This window comes from Chelonoidis abingdonii, chromosome 1, assembly GCF_003597395.2.
Source record: "Chelonoidis abingdonii isolate Lonesome George chromosome 1, CheloAbing_2.0, whole genome shotgun sequence".
NCBI lineage: Eukaryota > Metazoa > Chordata > Testudines > Testudinidae > Chelonoidis > Chelonoidis abingdonii.
The window spans coordinates 246,989,815-247,012,527 of record NC_133769.1 but is presented as its reverse complement, the minus strand read 5'-3'; the positions used below and the strand labels follow the sequence as shown (position 1 = coordinate 247,012,527).

Here is a 22,713-nt window from a genome sequence, read left to right as displayed (position 1 = left end):
TTCCCCTTTCGGTCAGGACCCCCAATTTGAGAAATACTGGTCTCCCCTGTGAAATCAGTATAGTATACGGTAAAAGCACCCAAAAGACCAGATTTCACAGGGGTTGACCAGATTTCAAGGTCCTTGACGTGTTTTTCATGGTCGTGAATTTGGTAGGGCCCTAGATATACGGAAACAGCACTGAATATTGGCATGAATGTTCCAGATGATGGTGATTTTAGCAGATCTCATTCCTGTGGTTAACAACAGCAAAGGGTTCAGCTGCTGCTAGCCTGTTTACTGCAATGGGGCCAGCCAAACAACACAGGGTGGCCTGGAAAGTATCCTACCACAGAGAAAGAAAGCAAATCGGCCTTGAAACCTTTGGGAAAGGACTGAAGGGTATCTCCATGAAAGTTTCATTGAGCTCTCAGGATGCTACAAGGGGTATCCTTATGTACATAAACAATCTGCTCCCTGTTGCCCCCCGCATAACCCAACAGGGGAATGAAAAGCATATACCACATTCACCTCTGTTTGCTGTACTGCTACCTCTTTCCATATGAGAAAAGCAATGAAAAAAATCAATGCCTGTGTCATGACGCAAGTGGCCATGTGCCTGGTGCCATCTTTAGATTTAAAGATTGTAAGGGAAAATGCATACACACACTTACCCAAGGTCTCTCTCTCTTCATCAGCATCGTCAGTGCTGGGCTGATGGGTTTAGCTACATGGTGGTGAAGCTTCAAAGAGGTCATGGCTTGTGACATCACTGGACACACTGGTGAGTCTCCTCCCCTCCTTTTCTTCCTCATCCTCCTCGCTGTTCATGGCAGGAGTCTACATCTTGGGCTCTTCTGAAATATCCAGAGCAGTCCGTGGGGCGCTGGTAGAGTCTCCAGCGAGAACGGCATGCAGTTCATTGTAAAAGCAGCAGGTCTACAGCTCAGCACAAGGTTAAACATTGGTCTTCCTGCCATAGTTCCTTCACTTTCATGAGGTACTGCTGCTGAAACTTCTCATATCCCTTTGCCATTATCCGCTATGCAATCTGCTCATAGATATCCACATTTCTACAGCTCATCAGTAGCTGTGCCTGCACAGTATCTTCTCCCCACAGGCCAAAGAGATCTAACACCTCCGTTTACTCCAGGCAGGGGAACGCATCTAGTGCATCCAACTAGCATGGTCAGTTACACACCACAAGGGAGAGCTGTGAGGTGGGCAATCAGGAAAAGGCATTTCAAAATATATGTGGAGGAGATTAAAGAACATGGTAGCCTCTAGTCTCCATGATCCCTGGGCAGTAGCATTTAAAGGGAATGGGGCACGTGGAACAGCTCCTGGAGGACTATTGGGATTAACACAGATCATACAGCATCTACACTTCCATTGCATTGACCTCAGTAGGTCAGCCACGGCTCTCCACCGTTCAGGGAGCGATTTTACTGCAATCACCATAACAGATTGCATACATCTGTTGGAGACTAATTTAAATGTAGAGACTTGCACAAATAGGTTGACACAAGACAACCTAACTTCATAGTGCAAAGTACAATACTATACTGATGTAGTAAAGTCTGTCCAAATCTCTGGACACACCTGAAACAAAAGCTCAGAGAGGTGTGAACTCTCCCTCTTCACGTTAATGAAGTTAACACCAAAACCTAAAGATGACAAATTTAAATGTTATTAACTATTGTGGTACTGATCATTTAGCATAGCAAAAGTATTCAGCTAATGTGACAAATGCAATCAACATATGCATTTGATCCAATTAACCCTAACTGTTCCAATTAGTCATCAATGTAAAGTACTTAATGCCATAAAAAGAATTACTGAAACATTCATAATACCTGGTTGTTTACCCCACACCCAACTCTCAACAATCGATTTGGCCCTACAAGTAGGTAGTGGAGTTTCCTCTTCATCTTTCTTTTCTTTGTCATTTTGTTCTTCCTTCTTTGATCCAGTCTGGCATTCAGTGCTGTCATCTAAAGAAAAAAAAACTGAGCCAGTTAAGCTATTTTTGAAAAAAAGCCATCCATTTATTTTCTTTAGAGTACCTTTCTAACCTAGAACCAAGGTCAAACTGTTCTCACATTCACAGCACTACTGTCATAAAGAGCGAGATGAGAAAGAAACAAGTGCTGATTAAGCTGCCACAGGTGCTAGGTTTCACATTTCACTAGACAACATGGTGACCCTTTTTACCTAGAAATCCATAAATCACTGTTAAACCACAATGAAGGATAAGGATTTTTCAACATAAACAGATGGTAAGCCTACTACAGATCACTTTTTACAGGTATATATTTTGTTTCCAATTATTTGTATTTCACGTCAGACTACCAAGATTACTTGCTTTCATATTCTATGGACAAGATGACAAACAATTTAACAGGCAACAACTGCCTCTGTTTCAGTGTCAAAAATAAACCCATACAAGCGGTGGTTATTCTAATGTTATGCACTATGTCTATATGTAATTATATACACATCCATTGTACTAAATGTATAACCAAAATTAAACAGTAGGAGGACCAAAAGAATCCCACCATGGCTAAATAGTAGAGTGATGGGATCACTGGAGGCAAAAAAAGCATCCTTTAAAATTTGGAAGTCAAATCCTAATGAAGAAAATAAGGAGCAAAAATTCTGGCAAGTAAAACAGAAAAATATAAAGTAAAGCCAAGAAAGAATTTGAGAAGCAACTTGCTAAACACAAAGAAAGTAATTGTAAAAAACATTTTTAAAGAAGCAGGAAGCCTGCCAAACAGGCAGTGGGGCTACCACAAGACTTACAAGGTGTAGTGGATCACCTAGAGCCAGGACATTTGAACGGATTGCAGGACAGAAGAGCTACATGGCTCGCAGGGATGACTGTAATCAGCACCAGTAGAAGGTTGCAGGGGTGGGGTGTGAAAGGGAGTCCTTTTCCATCCAATGCTGCAACTCGTGACTGTGGGAGGGACCTCGGCAGGGTTTGGGGAACTTACCCACTTCTCCTCTCAGGGGATATATAGGGGGAGGGGAGAATGGTCACTTACTCTTCTCCCTAAAGATCAGGAGACATCAAACTGAGTGGGATAACACAACTAAAATAGGTGGGGGGAAGGGGAGGACAGGGGGAAACAGATCTAGTGTCCTAGGAGCTGTGTCAGGGATGTCTGGGGTAAACCCACCTTACAGAAGTCAGTGAAATTACACAGCTGTCGCAAACTAATCTTCATTTTTGGGAGCCTTCTAGGGAGGGGGGTCGGGGTCTGGAGATGGCAATAATGGGTGACAGGCAATAGTCAGTCAGGACAGACCCCTCGCCATGGGGCAGGAACCCTTTATCAGGAGCAGGAGGCAGGGCCAGCTCTGGGGGTTCTGTCGCCCCAAGAAGCAAAAAAAAAAAAAAAAGCCGCAATTGCAATCTGCAGCAATTCAGCAGGAGGTCCTTCGCTCTGAGCGGGAGTGAGGGACCCTCCACTGAATTGCCGCTGAATAGCTGCCCCTCTCCGGAGCGACCGCCCCAAGCATCTGCTTGCTAAGCCGGTGCCTGAAGCCAGCCCTGGCGGGAGGAGATAGGTGAGTAGTCTACAAGTCTCACATTGACAGGGAATGTGAATTCATGAGACAGAATTGCTGCTCCAGGTATGCTGAGGTGGCAGATGGGAATTCACCTTCTCAATACTACTAAGGATAAAATTGAGAGGTGAATATACAGACATATTATTCCTGTTGCCCAGGGAGGCGCTGACAGACAGTAAGGCTGGGCAGAGCAAGCAGGACAATAAAATGCCTAAGTGACCAAAGGTGGCTAGAACATATGAAAACCAGGAAGCCGCCTTCCTGATCTATGCAGGCCTTACTGCAGAGGCTTACACAGACAGAAGGCTAGCATTATTCAAATATATGGATATACAGTAAAAGCTCTCTTATGTTGAGGCAATGAGGGATGCCCGTAAATCAAAAATTCTGGTTAACTAAGAAGGGAATTGGGGCTCAGGAGCGGGTGCGGGGCATGAGCTCTGGGAGGAAGTTTGGTGCAGGAGGGGATAGGTAGTAGGGGCGTGGGAGGCATTCTGAGGTGCCAGATCCAGACGGTGCTCACCTTAGGCATCTCCCTGCAAATGGCGACCTGTCCCTGCTGCTTCTAGGTAGAGGCACAGCAAGGCAGCTCTGCACACTGCATCTGCCTCCAGGCGCCACCCCCCCAGCTCCCACTGGCTGCAGTTCTCAGCCAATAGGAGCTGCAGAGCCAGGGCTCGGGGTTAGGGCAGCGGATATAGCCACCTAGCAGTGCCCCCCCCCCCCCCCCAAAGAGCAGCAGGGACAGATCGCCACTTGTGGGGAGACACCAAAGGTGAGCACCGCACAGATCTGGCACCTCAGATCACCTCCCTTGCCCCTACTACCTATCCCCTCCCGCACCAAACTCCCTCTCAGAGCCTGCGCACCGTACCACCTTCCGCCATCCAAACCCCTCATGGCTGTTCCTCCACCTAGGAATGGCAGGGACATGTCTCAGATTCCAGGGAGCCATGTGGAGCCAGGTAAGAAGCCTGCTGGCCCCACACCAACTGAACTATAAACCAGACTTTCAATTAAGATCAGAAATGATGGTTTATAGAGCTTTCCTGTGGGAAAGGATTTATAACCAAACTGAGATCATGACTAAAAGTATGCTTTCCAGATAAGTCTGGGGAGTGACCAAACTAGTTCCTCAGAGACAAAAGGCAAGCAGATGCCTCAGCTAGGAGGTAAATAAGGCTGAAGGACCATTACCTGCTAAGCGCCCATTATTTGGCAAGAAAACAGGCAGGGGCAAAAAAACAAAAAACAAAAAAATCAAATCTACTTTTTAGCAAACAAACAATATTGAGTTTCCTTTCATAATGACTGCCTGTTGCCTTCCTCCCAGCTGGAAATGTTTTCAAGAGGAAGACAAACTATAAAAAGCAGTAGCAAACACCCCAAGACACCCCTCTCTCCCACTGCTCACATCATTCTCTGCACCTGAGAAGACCAAAGGAAACAGCCATTGGATTCTAGGGGAGGAGTCCTGACCTGACAATTTGGTCAGTAATTTGCTAGAGCATGTAGTGAGAAAGTTTGCTTTTCAACTAAGATAGTTTCTCAAGTAGATACTAGTAAACATTTTCTCTTTATTTTTCTGGTAACCATTTCTGACTTTTATGCCTCTTCACTCATACTCACTCAAAATCCTTGTATTTAATAAACTTGTTTATTGTTTTATCTAATCCAATGTGTTTAAACTCAAGTGTTTGGATAACTTCTTTAAATAATAAGCAGACATTAGTCCATTAACAAAATGGAGGAACTAGAACTACTGGTGCAGGAAGTGAAACCAGATATTATAGATATGGGTAGTGTTTTCCAGCAATAAAAACAGAGTGACTTCAAAAATTTTCAAAGCAGTATATTCCAGAAATTTCAGATATGAATTATTTTAAATACAAAAAGTACACGTATTGACAAACATGAGCAATATGTAATCCTTTACAGCACAAAAGTGCACTGGTGGAGGGGGCAGGAGCCAGCTGTGTGCAGGGGAGGGGGCAGATGAGGGCACTGAGAGCTCGAGATAGGGGAGGTGCATGGAGGAGAGGCACTGTGGACACTGCCGAGAGCAGGTGTAAGCACCATCCACTCTGCAGCATGGCGAGGGAGCCTAGTGCCTTGCTGGCATATGCCCTGTCCGCCCAGGAGAAGCTCTGTGGTGGTTTTGTCAAACCCAGACCTGTGTGAGGAGAGAGAAGTTGGCGGCAAGTCTCAACAGCAGCCAGCCCTCAGCCTCTGCCCTGGGCGGGGGGGAACCCCACACACCATGTCTGCCTTGCACCCTGGAGATGAGGGGTTTTTTAAAAGATAATTCTTTTACTATGAAAAGTCATCATTTCTGAAAATTAAGGTCTCCTCTTAGGCCAACAGAGAACGGCCGCATTCCTAAAAAGCCAAAAAAGAATTCAATGGAACAGACTGGAGGAACAGTAAGCTATAAATCCTAGTAAGTAGCTCCTTCCTATTTATTCAAGAGCAATAACACTATAAAGGAAAGTTAGTTACAGTTGATTAAGAACTGAGGGTTGATCACATCATCAGGATGAAATTTTAAGAAAGTGTGTGGGGAGGAAGGGTGGGGATCTTACCTTTCCTTAGAGGTAGTTCACCACTTTGTGCTAATTCTGTTCCAGTGTATACAATTTCTCCATCTTTCACCATTTCATTCCACAAGCCACAGAGTCCATCTCGTGTAAAAGCAAGCTGTTAAAAGTAATTTTAGAAAGTAAGTTATGTACAGCATTCCCCAGACTTCCCCACACCATCTCAAACAAAGCTTTTGAAATCATGGTCATTACTTTCCTCAAAGCAAAAAAAGAAAAAAATATCACAACACACACTTATAATTTAGTTGTCCTAGAAGTAGAGTCATTGAAATTTTAAAGCAAATACAAGGTTTGCACACCACACAAATAACTTTCAGATGACTTCTAATAGCATTACAGAATTCGCTCTCAACCACTCTGCTAGGGTCTGTTCTCTTCAGGATCAACCTACTTGAAGGAAAAGCTTCAAAATGCATTATAATATTGACTTCAAATAAATTCTAGCATTACACTTTAACCAATCAGAACATGAAACAAAACTTATCAACCAGGCAATACGATTCTGAAGAATTATAAGAAGAGAATACTTCAACATGAGGTTACAGCTAAGAATTTTATACTGGAAAAAGCACTGCAGATTATTTAAGTCACAATGTCCCTAACAGTTAATTTGAAGATGTTCGTGTCAACACCCAGCCTGGAGGGAGAAAAAAGGTGGCAATCATCTGGCACATCTACAATGCTGAAAAGAGGGCAATACTTCTTACATTTGATACTTTTGTTCCTCCCTACCTAACCTCCTCCCTACCCAGTAGAACTGTGAGCACCGAAGCACGAAAGAGCAGAATCCACAGTTGTCAACAGCAAAACACATTCAAGAGAATTCTCAAGTTTTGTACTAACTAAGCAAGACTCAGTTTAGTACTGGCCTCAGCATAAGTCCTAACTAAGGCATGTCTACACTACAAAGTTTTGCCGATGCAAGTTACGACGGCCTAATACCACCACAGCTAGCATATCGCTTGGCTCCTTGCATCGCCACTGCACATACTCATCAGGAGTGCACCATGGGTAGGTATCCCAGTGGTGTATCCTAAGTATCACCACTGTCCAGTGCACTGGCTTTTGGGAAGTTTTGGCAATGCATGGTGGCCAGAAATGAATCACATCCTGAGTGACTGGGAGGGCAAGTTCCCACCATGCAACCTTCTCTATCCCATAATTTTCAGACCTATGTTGAAAATCCCACCAACCAATACCGGTCTTGTCACTGTTCACCATCTCTGACAGAAGCATGGAGCCTGCACAATTCTAAACTATTGTCATGAGTGTTGCAAGCACAGGACATATTATCCTCCAGTATTTGCAGGGCTGCAAGAAGAACTGCAGGAAAAGGTGACAATGTGCTGGTGGACAGATTGCTGTGGGACATAACAAGGACCAACTCAAAGTTGTTGGCATTCAAAGAGCAGCTGCAAATGGTGGTGCGCCACTTCTGGGCCTGAGAAGAGAGCACTGACTGAGGGGATCACATTGTAACACGGGCTTGGTATGATGAGCAGTGGCTACAGAATCTTCGGATGGGAAAAGCCACATTCCTGGATCTGTGTGCCAAGCTCACCACAGCTTACCAGTGTAGGGACACCAGAATGAGAGCTGCGCTAAGAGTGGAGAAGCAAGTGGCAGTTGCACTGTGGAAATTTGCAGTGCTGGATTGCCACCAGTCAGCAGGAAATAATTTTGGAGTTGGAAAATTCACTGTGGAAGCTGCTGTGTGCAGGGCCATTAATCAATCACTACCTCCCATGCAGGACTGAGACTCTTGGCAACATGCAGTATATAGTGTATGGCTCTGCAGCGATTGAGTTCCCAAACTGCAGTGAGGCGATAGACAGTACATACATCCCAGTTTTGGCACCAGGCCAATTTCCCACCAAGTCCATCAACAGAAAGGGCTTTTTTCTATAGTTATTCAAGTGCTGGCAGATCATCAGGGACGCTTCCTCAAAATGAATGTGGGCTGGTGAAGGAAGGTGCAAGACTTCCGCATCTTTAAGAACACAGGACTTTTCAGAACGCTGCAAGCAGGGATGTTTTTTTCCTGACCGGCAAATTACCATTACTGAAGTTGAATAGGCTTGGTCCCCCAGGATCACAACTGGCATTTCCTTACACTCCTGGCTCATCAAACCGAGCACCAAGGTAAGATTCAACTACCAACTTAGCATGTGCAAAACAACAGTTGAATGTGCTTTTGGTAGATAAAAGGACACTGATGATTTTAACTAACAAGACTGGATCTCAGTGAGAAACTATCCCAATGGTTGTAGCAGCCTGTTGTGTCCTGCATATCTGTGAGGAAAAAGTAGCCACCGAGATGAAAGGTGGAGGTAGAGCAGTTGTCTGATGAGTTTAAACAGCCAAATATAAGGGCTATCAGAAGACATCAGTGCGGAGCTATACAGCACAGGAGGGCTTTAAGAGAGCACTTTGACAGTGAACCACAATACACAGCATTGCAGTGGACTGTGTTCTACCTGACCCTGAAGTTTGGGGGCTTATTAGGAATTGTAAGATGTGTACCAAGCTACAATGAATATAATACAGACAATGCACCTATTCATTTTATGGTGCTTGCTGTAGATTTATGATTATTACTTTGTGACTGATCCTATGAGTTGTGTCAGTGTTCAACAAGAAGACAGCAGTTGCTTTCACTAGTGCCAAGCATTCTGCAGTATATGTTGGGAACTAATAAACATGAATTATTTTCCAAACAATACTGTTTTAGTGAGTTAAAAAAACAACTTGAAAACAATTGTGTGCAAGTGAAAAGTAAATACATTAAAACCTTAATAAATTTATGGAACAGAGTTAAAGAGAAGGAAGGAACGAACATTGTGGGACTGCTGCTGCAGGGTTGTAAGGTAACAGTATTTACATGGACAGGCATCACAGAAACTTGGTGGAATGAGGATAATCCATGGGACACAGTAATACAAGTGTACAAAATATATCAGAAGTACAGAACAAGTTGTGCTGCTGGGGGAGTGGCACTATATGTGAAAGAAAGCATAGAATCAAATGAACCAAACCGTACCATGGAATCTCTATGGATTGTAATTCCATGCTTGAAAAATATGAATATAGTAGTAGGGATATATTACTGATCACCCGACCAGGATAGTGATAGTAACTGAAATGATCAGGAAGATTAGAGAGACTATAAAAATAAACTCAATGAGGGATTTCAACTATCCCCATATCGACTGGTGTCAGGGTTCCCTCCCCACTCTGAGGTACAGATGTGGAGACCCTGTCGTAGCTTCCTACTCAGATTTGAACCTTAGCGTTCATAAAATGAGAAGCTAGCATGAACCCTCTAAGCTTAATTACTAGCTTAGATCTGATATCGCTGCCACCAGCCACAGAATTCCAGGCCTTGACTCCCTCGGGTCTCCCAAAACGTTCCTGGGAACCCCCAAGACTCAAGAGCCTGATCTTACACAAACAGGGAAAATAACCTCCCCCCTTGTCTCCTCTTTACCCCCGTTCCGGCTCTAGAAAGAACAACAGCTTCAAGTCCTTGAAACACAAGCACCGAGAGATTTAAGTATCCTCTCCTCCCCCCTCCTTCTTCCCCTGAGGCTGTCAGATCCACCTCCGTAGATCTAACGCAAATAGAATTTCCTCTTTCGTCCTTAGCCTACCCAGAGAAAACTCAAACAGGTCTAAAAAGAAAGCTTATATAAAAGAAAGAAAAAAAACAAACAGTCTCTGATAAAGTTGACAATACAGGATCAATGCTAAAAGAAAATATGAACAAACACTTATTCAAAAAGAAATACAATTTAAACATTCGCCCAAGTACACACATGTAAATACAAAAAAAAAAACAAAACAATAAAAGCATAGTGGTTTTGCTACCATTGTAACTTACAACTGGAACTGAAGATTAGAAGCTTAAGATAGAAAGATCCCTCTCATAGCCGAAAGACAGACAAATGACACAGACCAAACATTCCTCCGAGCTTTGAAAAATCCGGTTTCCTGATGTCCTCGGTCAGGTGTTTGGTTTCCTTCCGTTAACCCCTTTACAGGTAAAAGAAACATAACCCTTAGCTATCTGTTGACAACCCGCATGAAAGACCTTAATCTTTACTCCACAGCTCAGGTAAAACTCCACAAGGCACAAAATTCTCTTCCCTTGATAGTATGCGCCACCACCAAGTGAGTTAACAAAGATCTAGGAAAAGGACCACTTGGAGTTCCTATTTCTCCAAAATATCCCTACCCAAGCTTCTTTCACTCCCTTCATAGGAAGGCTTGAGTATAATATACCAACCGAATAGGTAACCCAAGTTGAGCATAGACCAGACCCTTGGTTAAAAACCCAAAAAAATTTTAAAAAAAAAAAAAAAAAAAAAAAAAAAAAAAAAAAAGAGAGAGAGAACTTTATTATAAAGAAAAAAGTAAAAGAAGCACCTCTGTAAAATCAGGATGGAAGGTAATTTTACAGGGTAATAAGATTTATAAACACAGAGGATCCCCCTCTACGCAAAACTTTAAAGTTACAAAAAAAAAAACTCAGGAATAAACCTCCCTCTTAGCATAGGGAAAATTCACAAGCTAAAATAAAAGATAATCTAAGGCATTTCCTTCCTATTACTTACAATTTGTAATCCTAGATGTTTAGTTCAGGTACGGTTCCACACTGACCCAGAGAAAACAACAAAGAGACAAAACAAAAACCTTCCCCAACAGATTTGAAAGTATCTCCCCTCATTGGTCCTTTTGGTCAGGTGCCAACCAGGTTATTTGAGCTTCTTAACCCTTTACAGGAGGAATTTTACGCGACTCTTAGCAGTATGTTTATGACAAGTGGGTATATGTCACCTAAGGACAGGATGCAGAGATAAAGTTTCTTGACACCTTAAATGACTGCTTCTTGGAGCAGCTAGTCCTGGAATCCAAAAGAGGAGAAGCAATTCTTGATTTAGTCCAAAACGGAGCATAGGATCTGGTCCAAGAGGTGAATATCTGGACCACAGTGACCATAATATAATTAAATTTTAAAAGCTATATTGGAATTGGAAAAGGTTCAGAAAAAGGCAACAAAAGTGATTAGGGGTATGGAACAGCTTCCATATGAGGAGAGATAAATAAGACTGGAACTTTTCAGCTTGGAAGAGAGATGACTAAGGGGAGATATGATTGAGGTCTATAAAATCATGACTCATATGGAGAAAGTAAATAAGGAAGTGTTATTTACTCCTTCTCTTAACAAGAAGAAATTAAATTAATAGGCAGTAGGTTTAAAAACAAACAAAAGGAAGCACTTTCTCACACAATGTACAGTCAACCTGTGGAACTCTGCCAGAAGATGTTGCGAAGGCCGAAATTATAAGAGGGTTCAAAAAAGAATTAGGTAAGTTCCTTCAAGATAAGTCCATCAATAGCTATTAGCCAGGATGGGCAGGGATGGTGTCCCTAGCATTTGTTTGCCAGAAGCTAGGAATGGGAGACAGGGAATGGATCACTTGATGAGTACCAGTTCTGTTCACTCCCTCTGGGGCATCTGGCAGTGGCCACTGTCAGAAGACAGGACACTGGGCTAGATGAACATTTGGTCTGACCCAGTATGGCCATTCTTATGTACATTTGCACTCCGCTGACCTCAATACATCAATCACAGTAACTCGGTAAGATAAGATGCCATGGGATAAGAGGAAAGGTCTTCTCTCTGCCCCTGGTCCCGCCTGCCAGCTCCCCTCCACCCCCTGACCTCTCCCCCCAGCCCACTGCTTGCTCCTTTTGGCCAGTAGATGGCTGAGGGCTCCTCTCTGCCCCCATCAACAGCAGGCAGGCACTGGGAGGAGAGGACCCTAAGCTGCTGCCGCTCCAGACCGGTGACCCTCTCCTTCAGGCTCCCTGGCATGGGGCCTGCCTCTCCCTGCTGCTCTGTAGAAGCAGCAGGCTGGAGAAGCTGGGGGCTCCTCCGCTACAGGCAGCCTCAGGTGGGTAGGGCTGGGTGGGGCAGACATCCCTCACTGAAGCACTCACGTAACTTAACAGAAGACATAACTCTGTCATGTGATTTTTGCAGTCTTTTTTTAAATAAAGATTAGTGCTGTTGATTAATCACCATTAATTCACACAATCTAAAAAAAATAAATCACTATTAAACACAATACTAATTGAAATGTAGAAAAACATCCAAAATATTTAACACATTTTCAAGTGTATTGATTTCAATTATAACACAGAATACAAGGTGTACAGTACTCACTTCATATTTATTACAAATATTTGCACTATAAAAATGATAAACGAAATAGTATTTTTCAGTTCATTTCATACAAATACTGTACTGCAGTCTCTATCATGAAAGTGCAACTTACAAATGTAGATTTCTTACGTAACTGCACTCAAACATACAAAACAAAGTAAAACTTTAGAGCCTACAAGTCCACTCAGTCATACTTCTTTTTCAGCCAATCGTGAAGACAAACAAGTTTGTTTACTTTTACAGGAGATAATACTGCCCACTTACTATTTACAATATCACCTGAAAGTGAGAACAGGAATTTGCATGGCACTTTTGTAGCCAGCACTGCAAGGTATTTACATGCCAGATATGCTAAACATTCATATGCCCCTTCATGCTTCGGCCACCATTCCAGAGGACATGCTTCCATGCTGATGATGCTCATTAAAAACAAATGTGTATATTAAATGTGTGACTGAATTCCTTGGTGGAGAATTGAATGTCTCCTGCTCTATTTTACCCTCAAATGATGACCCAGCACATGATGTTCATTTTAAGAACACTTTCACTGCAAATTTCACAAAACTCAAAGAACATACCAATGTGAGATTTCTAAAGATAGCTACAGCATTCAACCCAAGGTTTAATTATCTGAAGTGCCTTCCGAAATCTGAGAAGGAGGAGGTGGGAGGAGACATGCTTTCAGAAGAGTTATAAGAGCAATACTCCGACGCGAAAACTACAGAACCTGACCCACCAAAAAAGAAGGGAAAAAAAAAATCCAACCTTCCGTTTGTGGCATCTGACTTGGATAATGAATATGCATCAGTCCACACCGCTCTGGATCATTATCAAGCAGAACCCGTCATCAGCATGGACAAGTGTTCTCTAGAATGGTGGCTAAAGCCTGAAGGCACATATGAATCTTTAGTGCATCTGACACAAATATATTGTAACGCTGTCTAGAAAACAGTGCCATGGAAATATCTGTTCTTACTTTCAGGCAACATTGTAAACAAGAAGCAGGCAGCATATCTCTCGCAAATATAAACAAACTTGTTTGTCTGAGTGACTGGCTGAACAAGAAGTAGGACTGAATGGACTTGTAGGCTCTAAAGTTTTACATTGTTTTGGTTTTGAGTGCAGGGGGTTTTTGGTACATAAGTGTACATTTTTAAGTTCAACTCTCATGATAAAGACATGGCACTAGCATACCTGTATTAGGTGAACTGAATTAACAGTGGAAATATTTGTAATAAAATATAAAGTAAGCACTGTACATGTATTCTGTGTTGTAGCTGAAATCAATATATTTGAAAAATGTAAAAAATCCAAAAATATTTAAATAAATTGTATCTTATTATTGTTTAATCGTGTGATTGATCACTATTAATTTTTTTAATCACTTGACAGCCCTAAAAAAGACCCAGTTTAGTTATTTCAAAGAAGGACTTTAATCTTATGAAAAATAATGTAGGGTGGGACATCAGTTTGAGGAAACAGTGGCGTTGGGCACCCACATATAATGAGTTGCAAAACTGATATTTATCTGCTATTTGTTTATAGGTCAAGACTTCTAGTCTGCCAATCTCTTTATGCAGATTTCACTTAAATTTTTAGATCATTCTGGATTGTAAGTATGTGCAATTTCACCCCCTTAAATTTATACTTTTGCATAATGGTATCTAAAATTTAGAATATCTTCAGTCATTTTGAGAGTTTCTTCATAACACAGCAAGCCTGTATTTCAGAAGACTAAGTTCTACTACACATTTATAGGTGTTGCTTACAATCAAAACATTTGTTTCCCCAATATCAGTTTCTAATCCTCTTTTAGAAAATGAAGTCCAAACTTGGTACTGAAAAAAAAAATCCTGGCAACTCAGCTAAAAATCTGAAAAACAGGCCAACTGCGCTTGACTTTCCTTGTTAAGTTTTATTCAAGTCACTTCCTTGATATGCTACATAAAGAAAACACTACTCACAGGACTGTATAGCCCATTCTTTCCCGCTCAGAAAAAATAATTCTCTCTTTAGTATATACAGTCAGTTTTGGGTTTTTATTTATATTTCAAACAGAGTTCTGGAGCTGTCCTCTGGCTCCGCTCCAGCTCCAGGCAAAAACCTGCAGCTCCACTGCTCCGCGCTCCAACTCCGGGCTCTGCTCCAAAGCCCTGATTTCGAAGCTAGTATTGTATGGGAGGGATAGCTCAGTGGTTTGAGCACTGGCCTGCTAAACCCAGGGTTTTGAGTTCAATCCTTGATGGGGCCACTTAGGTTTCTGGGGCAAAATCAGTACTTGGTCCTGCTAGTGAAGGCAGGGGGTTGGACTTGATGACCTTTCAAGGTCCCTTCCAGTTCTATGAGATAGGCATAGATAGCTTTTAGAAAGACAGCTTTTGCTGTTGTTTTAGTGGCATTTAAGTTATTATCTTGCTTCATTATCTGAAAAAAAATAAAATTAAAAAAAAAAACACTTACGTGTAACAGACACATGATAGTGTGTGGCAATAAACAAAGCAGCTGACTGAAAGGAGGACTGCTGACAGTGTTTTTAAAACTACAGATAAACTGTTTACAACGAATGCAAACACCAGATATACTCCTTCAATTTAACCAGAGCAATTTAATACTGGAATTCTAGTTCACTCCATGGACAGTAAACAACAAACATCACCAATATTTTGCTACTATGATACATGGTTAAGCAGTTTCTTAAAGTGTGGTGAATAAAACTACTAGCCAAACTTTTTTACCTTCCCCTTTTCAGAAACTCAAAGCATTTTATCAATAAATTAAACTTCTCAACATCTGTAAGAGAAGTATTAACCCAGTTATAACCAACCAAGTGGATAAGTGATTTGCCCAAAGTCATAGCAAGTCAGCTGCAGAGAACAGAACTGCTATAGATCTGTTCTTGAGCCCCAGGACCATTCTTCCCATAAATTGGCTTGGAAATGAGGTTAGCCAGCACAGAGAGACAAGCATTCTCTCCTGAACATTTGCTATATCCAAACATTTCCAAAGTGCTTATCCACCTGACATCCAAGTGCTGACACACAATAACAGGAGTTCTATTCAGAAATCTTTCGGTTGCAGCTTATCAGAAAGATGAGAATGCTCTTCTGTGTCACTGTTTGTGGCAATGACTGATGTTCTGGGAACTACCCAGACAGTAAGCGGCTATGTCACCTCCTGCTCCTCCTTGTGGCCTTAATGCTGTGCAACTATGGTTCCAATCTCAGACACCAACAGCCAGTATACAAGCACAAGGTTTTGCCCCTTGACTCTCACCAGCCTAATCACTCCTTGCAGTGTGACAAACAGCCCTTCTAGTCCCAAATGTGTCCTCCCTCAGTTCTTAAGTACAAAGACACTCAGATCATTCACCTCTAATTCATCACCCAAAAAGGTGTGAAACCAGCCCCCACAGTTATCAGTGTGTTTGGGAACTCACATTTCATAGTTTGCACACCAGAGACCTGCTTGTGGCAAAAATAAAGTTTATTTAACCCCATTTTCAAAGATGAAATATAAAGGGAAAGCAAACATACAAGATATACAGAAAAACAGACAACCTCAGGCTTTACATTTCCCTTTTCCAATCCAAGTTACCGTTGTCTTTGGACAGTATCCCTGCAATGATGAAGAGAAGCTCCTGGCCACGTCGCCTGGTGAGGCAGTCAGGCAGGAACTCTTCACCACTCTGAAGGTGTCTAGCCAGTCTCAGCAGTTGCTCTCCGGTGAGCAAGAACCAGGAAAGGAGACACCTGGTAAGTGGTTTGCGCAGGGCCAGTGCTACCATTTAGGCCAACTAAGCGGTTGCCTAGAGCACCAACATTTGGGGGCACCAAAAAGCACCCCTGTCATAAAGGGTTAACAACTCCAGTAAACCTGGTTAACACCTGACCAGAGGACCAATCAGGAGACAAGATACTTTCAAATCTCAGTGGAGGGAAGTCTTTGTTTGGTGCTGTTTTTTTTGTTCTCTGTTCTCTCAGGGACTTAAGAGGGACCAGACAAGTATACAGACTCTCCAATCTTCTGTTCAATTTAGTAAGTACCAGTTAGAAAAGCGGTTTAGTCTTCTTTTTGTTTGTTTTCTGTATTTGCAAATGTGTATTTGCTGGAAGGATTGTATCTCTGTTGCTGCAACTTGTATTTGTGCTGGGGGAAGGATTCTCTCTAGTGTCATAAGCTGAAAGACCCTGTAACATTTTCCATCTTGATTTTACAGAGACAACTTTTACTTTTTTTCCCCCCTTTCTTTTATTAAAAGCTTTTCTTTTTAAGAACCTGATTGATTTTTTGGTTATCTTGTGTAAGACCCAAGGGGAGGGAGTCCGCACTCACCAGGGAATTGGTGGGAGGAAGCAGAGAAGTGGGGAGGAAAAGCCTGATTTCTCTGTGTTAAGATTACTCTCTCTCTCTCAGGGAGAGTCTGGGAGGGGGACAGAAGAGGGGGAAGGTGAATTTCCTCTCTGTTTTAAGATTCAAGGAGTTGAATCACAGGGATCTCCCAGTGTTACCCAGGGAGGGGAGAATCTGGGAGGAAGAAAGGAGGGGTGAATGGTTTATTTCCCTTTGTTGTGAGACCCAAGGGGTTTGGGGGCCAGAAAGTGCCCCAAAACACTATATTTTGGGGTGGTGGCAGCTCTATCATTTCTAAGCGAGTAATTAAGCTTAGAGGAATTCATGCTGGTACCCTATCTTTTGGATGCTAAGGTTCAGAGTGGGGGTTCATACTATGACAGTGCACCGCCGGCAGCCCGAACCCCTGGGCTGGCTGCCGGGGGCAGTGCGCTGACCCAAGGGAACCCTTGGGCTGCCTCCCAGTGGCTCAGACTCCCTCTCCCTCACAGCGCAGCAGCCACTCCATCCATGCGATTCATCTTATTGCTGGCGGTGGCTCTGGCAGTTGGGCAGAGCTCCACAGCTCTGCTTAGCGCACGTGGCATAAGCCCGGCGACGGGCACAACAGCAGGACTTCTGGAGCAGAGGTGAGCTGGGATGGGGAGGTACCGGATGGCTCCCGGGGAGGGAGGGAATCTGCTGCATGAGGAGCGCCTCAGGGAAGGGGGGGAGCTGCCACGGGGGGGCGCCTCAGGCAGAGCTGCTGCAGGGCTTGAGGTGGGGAGTGCACAAGGTGGCAGTTTCGCCTAGGGCGTGAAGCTTCCTTGCACCAGCCCTGGGTTTGTGTGGTGCAGAGGTGGGTTCAGGGTATAGAAACATACAAGGCTGCTGTGTTTCTGTGTACTGTACATTGTTCTGCTGTACTGATTAGCTGCACAGAGAAGGTGTTGATGCACGCCAAAATCTCATGGGAATCCTCCAGAAATCTCTAGGAAAGTTTCCTGGAGGTACTCGACAATCCTCGGCCGAAGGTTCTTTGGCAGAGCTGCTTTGTTCCTTCCCCCATTGCAGGAAACTTTCCTGTGCCATTCAGCAATCACTTGTGAAGGGACCAGAGCAGCACACAAGCAAGTAGCACAGGGACCAGGGTAGAAGCCACAAGCATGTAGTAGACGTACCCTTGCTTCCCTGCTTACCCTCAGCAGTGAGATATACATTTCTTCCAGCCTCATGGTCATGGCAGGGGCCTAGAACATTTCCTTCCGAAACCTGTCAAATTTTTAATTCTTGCACACACCCCTGCATCAAGTCAACCCGATATCCTCCTTTGACAGAGAAACAAATCTTGTGGATGGGGGAAGCAGTAGATGTGATATATCTCAACTTTAATAAGGCTTTTGATATGGTCTCACATGATCTTCTCACAACTAGAGTGACCAAATTTTCCCAATGCTGCTCCCCTCAGCCCACCCCGCACATTTCTCCGTGTCCCCATTGGGGGGGGGGTCCACACCCCACCTTTCTGGCAAAATACCCAGTTTTTCCAGTACAGGGAACTGTCACGGGTCCGGTTCTATTCAATATCTTCATAAATGATATAGATAATGGCAAAGAGCATACATTTAAAGTTAGCAGATGATACCAAGTTGGCAGGGATTGCAAGAGCTTTGGAGGACAGGATTAGAATTCAAAATTACCTTGACAAACTGGAGAAATGGTCTGAAATCAATAGGACACAATTCAGTATGGACAGATGCAAAGTACTCTACTTAGGAAGGAACAATCAATTGCACAGATACAACATGGAAAATGACTGCCCAGAAAGGAGCACTGCTGAAAAGCATCTTGAGGTTATAGTGGATCACAAACTAAAGAGAAAACAATACTGTTGCCAAAAAAAAAAAAAAAAAAAGCCACCATTCTGGAATGTACTAGCACAAGTGTCGTAAGAGAAAGACATGAATAAGGCTGCAAGTTTGTCACAGAAGTCATGCATTCCCTAACTTTTCAGGAACTCTAACTTCTGTGGTGGCTGGCCCAGGGGCCACCTGAGCAGCTCAGGCAGGCCCTGGGCCAGCCGCACCAGTTGCTGCTAAGGCAGTCTTGGGCCACCGGCACGTCTGCCCCCCTCCCCCACCCCTCAAGTAGCAGCAGCAGGAGTTTGGGTGTGGGAAGGAGCTCGGGGCTGTGGGTTTGGGTGCGGGAGGGGGTGAGGGCTCTGAGCAGCACTTATCTTGGGAGTGGGCTCTCCAGGAGGGGCGACATGTCCCTCCCTCAGCTCCTAGCTCCTTGTGCTGCCCCCGCACATCCGGGAACCGTGGCCCATGGGAGCTGCAGGGGTGCTGCCTGTAGGTGGAGGCAGCGTGTGGAGCTAGGAGCTGAGGGAGGGATATGTCACCGCTTCCAGAGAGCCGCGAGGAGCCGGGTGGGGAGTCTGCCAGCCCCACCAACCACCCACGAGCACCCATGGTGCCCCCCCCCAAGATTTAGTCAGGGTTACACAGTACAAGACATGGACAGGTCATGGACTGTGTATTATTGTTTATTGCCCATGACCTGCTCATAAACTTTTACTAAAAAGCCACCTGTGACTAAAATGTAGCCTTAGACATGAGAAATAATTCTACTACTACTCAGCACTGATAAGGCCTCTGCTGGAGCACTCTGGCCAGTTCTGGGCACCACACTTTTGAAAAGATGTGGACAAATTGGAGAGAGTCCAGAGGAGAGCAACAAAAATGATTAAAGGTCTAGAAAACATTATCTACAGGGAAAGATTAAACAAATCCAGTTTTTTTAGTCTGGAATAGAGAAGATAGAGGGTGGACATAACAGTCTTCAAGTACATAAGTGTTACAAAGAGAAGGGTGACAAGGTGTTCATCTTAACCACCGAGGACAGGATAAGATGTAATGGGCTTAAATTGCAGCAAGAAAGATTTAGGTTAGACATTACAAAAAGCTTCCCAACTGTAAGAGTAGTTAAGCACTGAAACAAAATTACCTAAGCAGGTTGTGGAATCTTCATCATTACAAGTTTTTTAAGAACAGGTTAGACACACACCTATCAGGGATGATCTAGATAACAATAAGTCCTGCCTCAGTGCAGGGGAGTGGATAGATGATCTAATGAGGACCCTTCTAGTCCTACATTTCTATGATTCTATTAACAGAACATTTAGGAATAAAGAGGTTTTTGAAGATACTTAAAGTGAGTTCAGGACCACATTTTCCAAAATATTTACGTGCAACTGATAGGCTGCATTTCTGCATTTGTTCCCCCTACCAGATTGGACACACCTGCCAACCATAGTCACAATTTGGATATATGAGATTAGGAAGCACTACATTAATGCAGTACACACTCAGTAGCCCCCAGTGTAACCTATTGGTAATCTTAACTGCACAATTAAACTGAGGCTTTTCCTCTGACTGGCACTAGGTTTACTTTTTAAGGTAGAAGGTAAAATGTTTCTTTAGTTTAATAGATTTTCTGTAGCCCAATTAATAACTAACTTAAAAATCTAATATAGAAGCCTACTCTCCCTCTGTGCAAAATCCTATTCCAACTGTTAGATATTCTCTCAAGTCTTGAGAGAAGTCCTGAATCCCCTCTTGGGCAGATGTCCTCCAGCAGGAAGGCAGCAGCATCTAGGAGATCTAACTTTTCATAAACTCCATATATCAAATCATTTATGCCAATTATTATGCTCCTTTCTAATCCCAGTGGAAGATACACTGCTACATCACCTGCATAAGACCCTGAAATCCTTACCATATTTTTCCATGCACAACCTCAATTGAAGAAGTTTTTTTAAAAATTGGATTATTTTAGAAACAAACAGGAGTTGGGTAAATTGTTTTGGAATCCAACGTTTAGAGATTTGTTTGCCAAGATTCTCTGAATACGGGCTAGCTGATAAACAATCCATGTCACAAGAGCAAACTGCCCTGTAGGCAGAATGAAAGTCTGAAGTTACTTTATGAACTTCACTGAAGTAGGTAGTGCAAGCAAAACAAAGCATTCAGCAAAACTATTCCCATCCGAGAACTTAATTAAGACATAATCCTCAAAGAAACATTTATATTGCACCCTGAAAAAAATCAGAAACCTGCTAGCAAGGGCCAGTTATGAAAGACAGGAACTACTCACTGGGAAGCACTCCAAAATCCCCAGCAGTGCAAAGGGGAGAGAAAAAAAGAGCATCCTGCTTCTTCCTTGCAGCTGTACCATATTTTGTATCAATCCTTTAAAATAAAAAGGAGGGAGAAGAGGAAAAACAGGACCTTTTTTCCTTCTTTTAAAGAGAAGGGTAGGGAAGCAACATTCATATTCCCCTGTTCTCTCCAACACACACAGTCTTTGCCTCTTGAAGTCTGATTTTTGTATTTCTCACCTTTGTTATCTCTCTCTTCTATGGCTGGTTTTTTATTTTCCCCTTCTTCTGTTTCCTTTTCCTAGTCTCCATGGGATCATATCCCACTTACTGTGAAAAGCCACAGCGAAGTGAATTACTTGTAATGTTTGAATTTTACTATTTATCTTGAGGAGTAAGCATGAAGCTTACTAGAACTCCATCAGTTCATACTCTGCTACTAGAGTCCTAAATGATATTGCTGATACAGACTAATATGGCTACTGCTCTGAAACCTAAATGATATTGGCAGTCTTCCCACTGGACACCAGAAAGTACTTTTTCCTAGCTTTGATTTAAACAGGAAGACACACTAACACTAGTATTCTACAGAATTTGAAAAATCCTGCCACAGGAGACTCTTAAATTGTTATAGGTGAGTGCAAAGTCAAATACCACTAATTCCTTCAGAACCTAGCCTTTCGTTGAGAGGGACAGCATCAAATTGATTTTAACTGACCATTTTCATAAAATAGAATGATAGCGCACCCCATGATTTTTTACATTTTTGAGTTATTTAAAACGGCAAGTGTTTCTGAACCCTGTTGATGTTTGTAAGGCTCTTTTCAGAAAAAGGAAATGACTGAAACCCACCACATAAGTAAAAAATAGTTTTCAGTAACTTTTGCCTTTTAATAACCAAGGTCCTGATACTACAATAAGATCCTCATAGGTGGACGACAAAGTTGCAGGGAAACCTCACCAAATGCAATGGGGTTCCAGGCTGACAAAGGAGCCTTCCCATACAGAACTCAATGTAAGAGCAGGATTTTAGGCATAATTTATAGCAAGTACAAAGATTTCAGACAAGAGTATAATTCTTTAAAGTTTGTTACCCCTTTGAAAAAGTTACCTCTCACTCATATGGTTGCAAAAATAGCCTCCCAAATATGAAATGAATGTAAGCTGAAGCAAAGCTGTCTTATTAAGAAGAGACAGCTCCAGTACCTTGGCTGCCGCCCATTGCTTTCCCAAGCTACAGCAGACTGAAAACTCTTTTTCCTACTGCTATTCAGTTAACAGAGCAGGATCTAAAAACAGTATCAGTATAGGAAGCACAACACATTCCCCTTTCCACTAGCTGGCATGGGAGACTTTCCCAACTGTATCTGTATCTGGCTTTGACTAGTAGTTTCAGTCCCCTAGGCACTAGGCTTCTACTAAAATTGTTTAAGTTTATGCATGAGGTAGATATGGACAAGAGAGGAAAGAAGGGAAGTAAGGTGAGACAAGAGAGCAAAAGACTGTCATAAGAGCGTGGAGGCAAAAGAAAAACCTGAAAATGTTGTAGGGGAAACAAGCCATGTTCTATAGTGGTTTTAAAAGAGATGGGAGTGAAGTCAAGGGAAAATAGAAAGGAAATTGACAGCGTTATTAAATACATTATATATCAATCAGTTTTATTCCTTTAATTGGTAGAGGGTGTCAGCACAGGTACACAAGAATACACTGCATCAGGATGCGAGCCTCCCAGCCTGGGTTCGCAGACTCATGCTAAAAGGACTCACAATAGCCCTCTAAAAATAGCTATGCAGACATGACAGCTTGGGCTCTCAACCCCACATCCCATCGCCCTGTTT

The 22,713-nt window shown here is 42.9% G+C and overlaps 1 protein-coding gene across 4 annotated transcripts in view; it reads right to left on the bottom strand.

Moving 5' to 3' along the window:
- Positions 1-22,713, bottom strand: part of HERC2 (HECT and RLD domain containing E3 ubiquitin protein ligase 2) — a 203,732-nt gene that overhangs the window by 174,719 nt on the left and 6,300 nt on the right. For all 4 annotated transcript variants that reach the window (XM_075060860.1, XM_075060863.1, XM_075060861.1 and 1 more), the window contains exons 3-4: positions 6,141-6,255; positions 1,836-1,973 (exon numbers count right to left, since the gene is read on the bottom strand). In XM_075060860.1, coding sequence (XP_074916961.1) covers positions 1,836-1,973; positions 6,141-6,255 — 253 coding nt within the window. The remainder of the gene's footprint in view (positions 1-1,835; positions 1,974-6,140; positions 6,256-22,713) is intronic.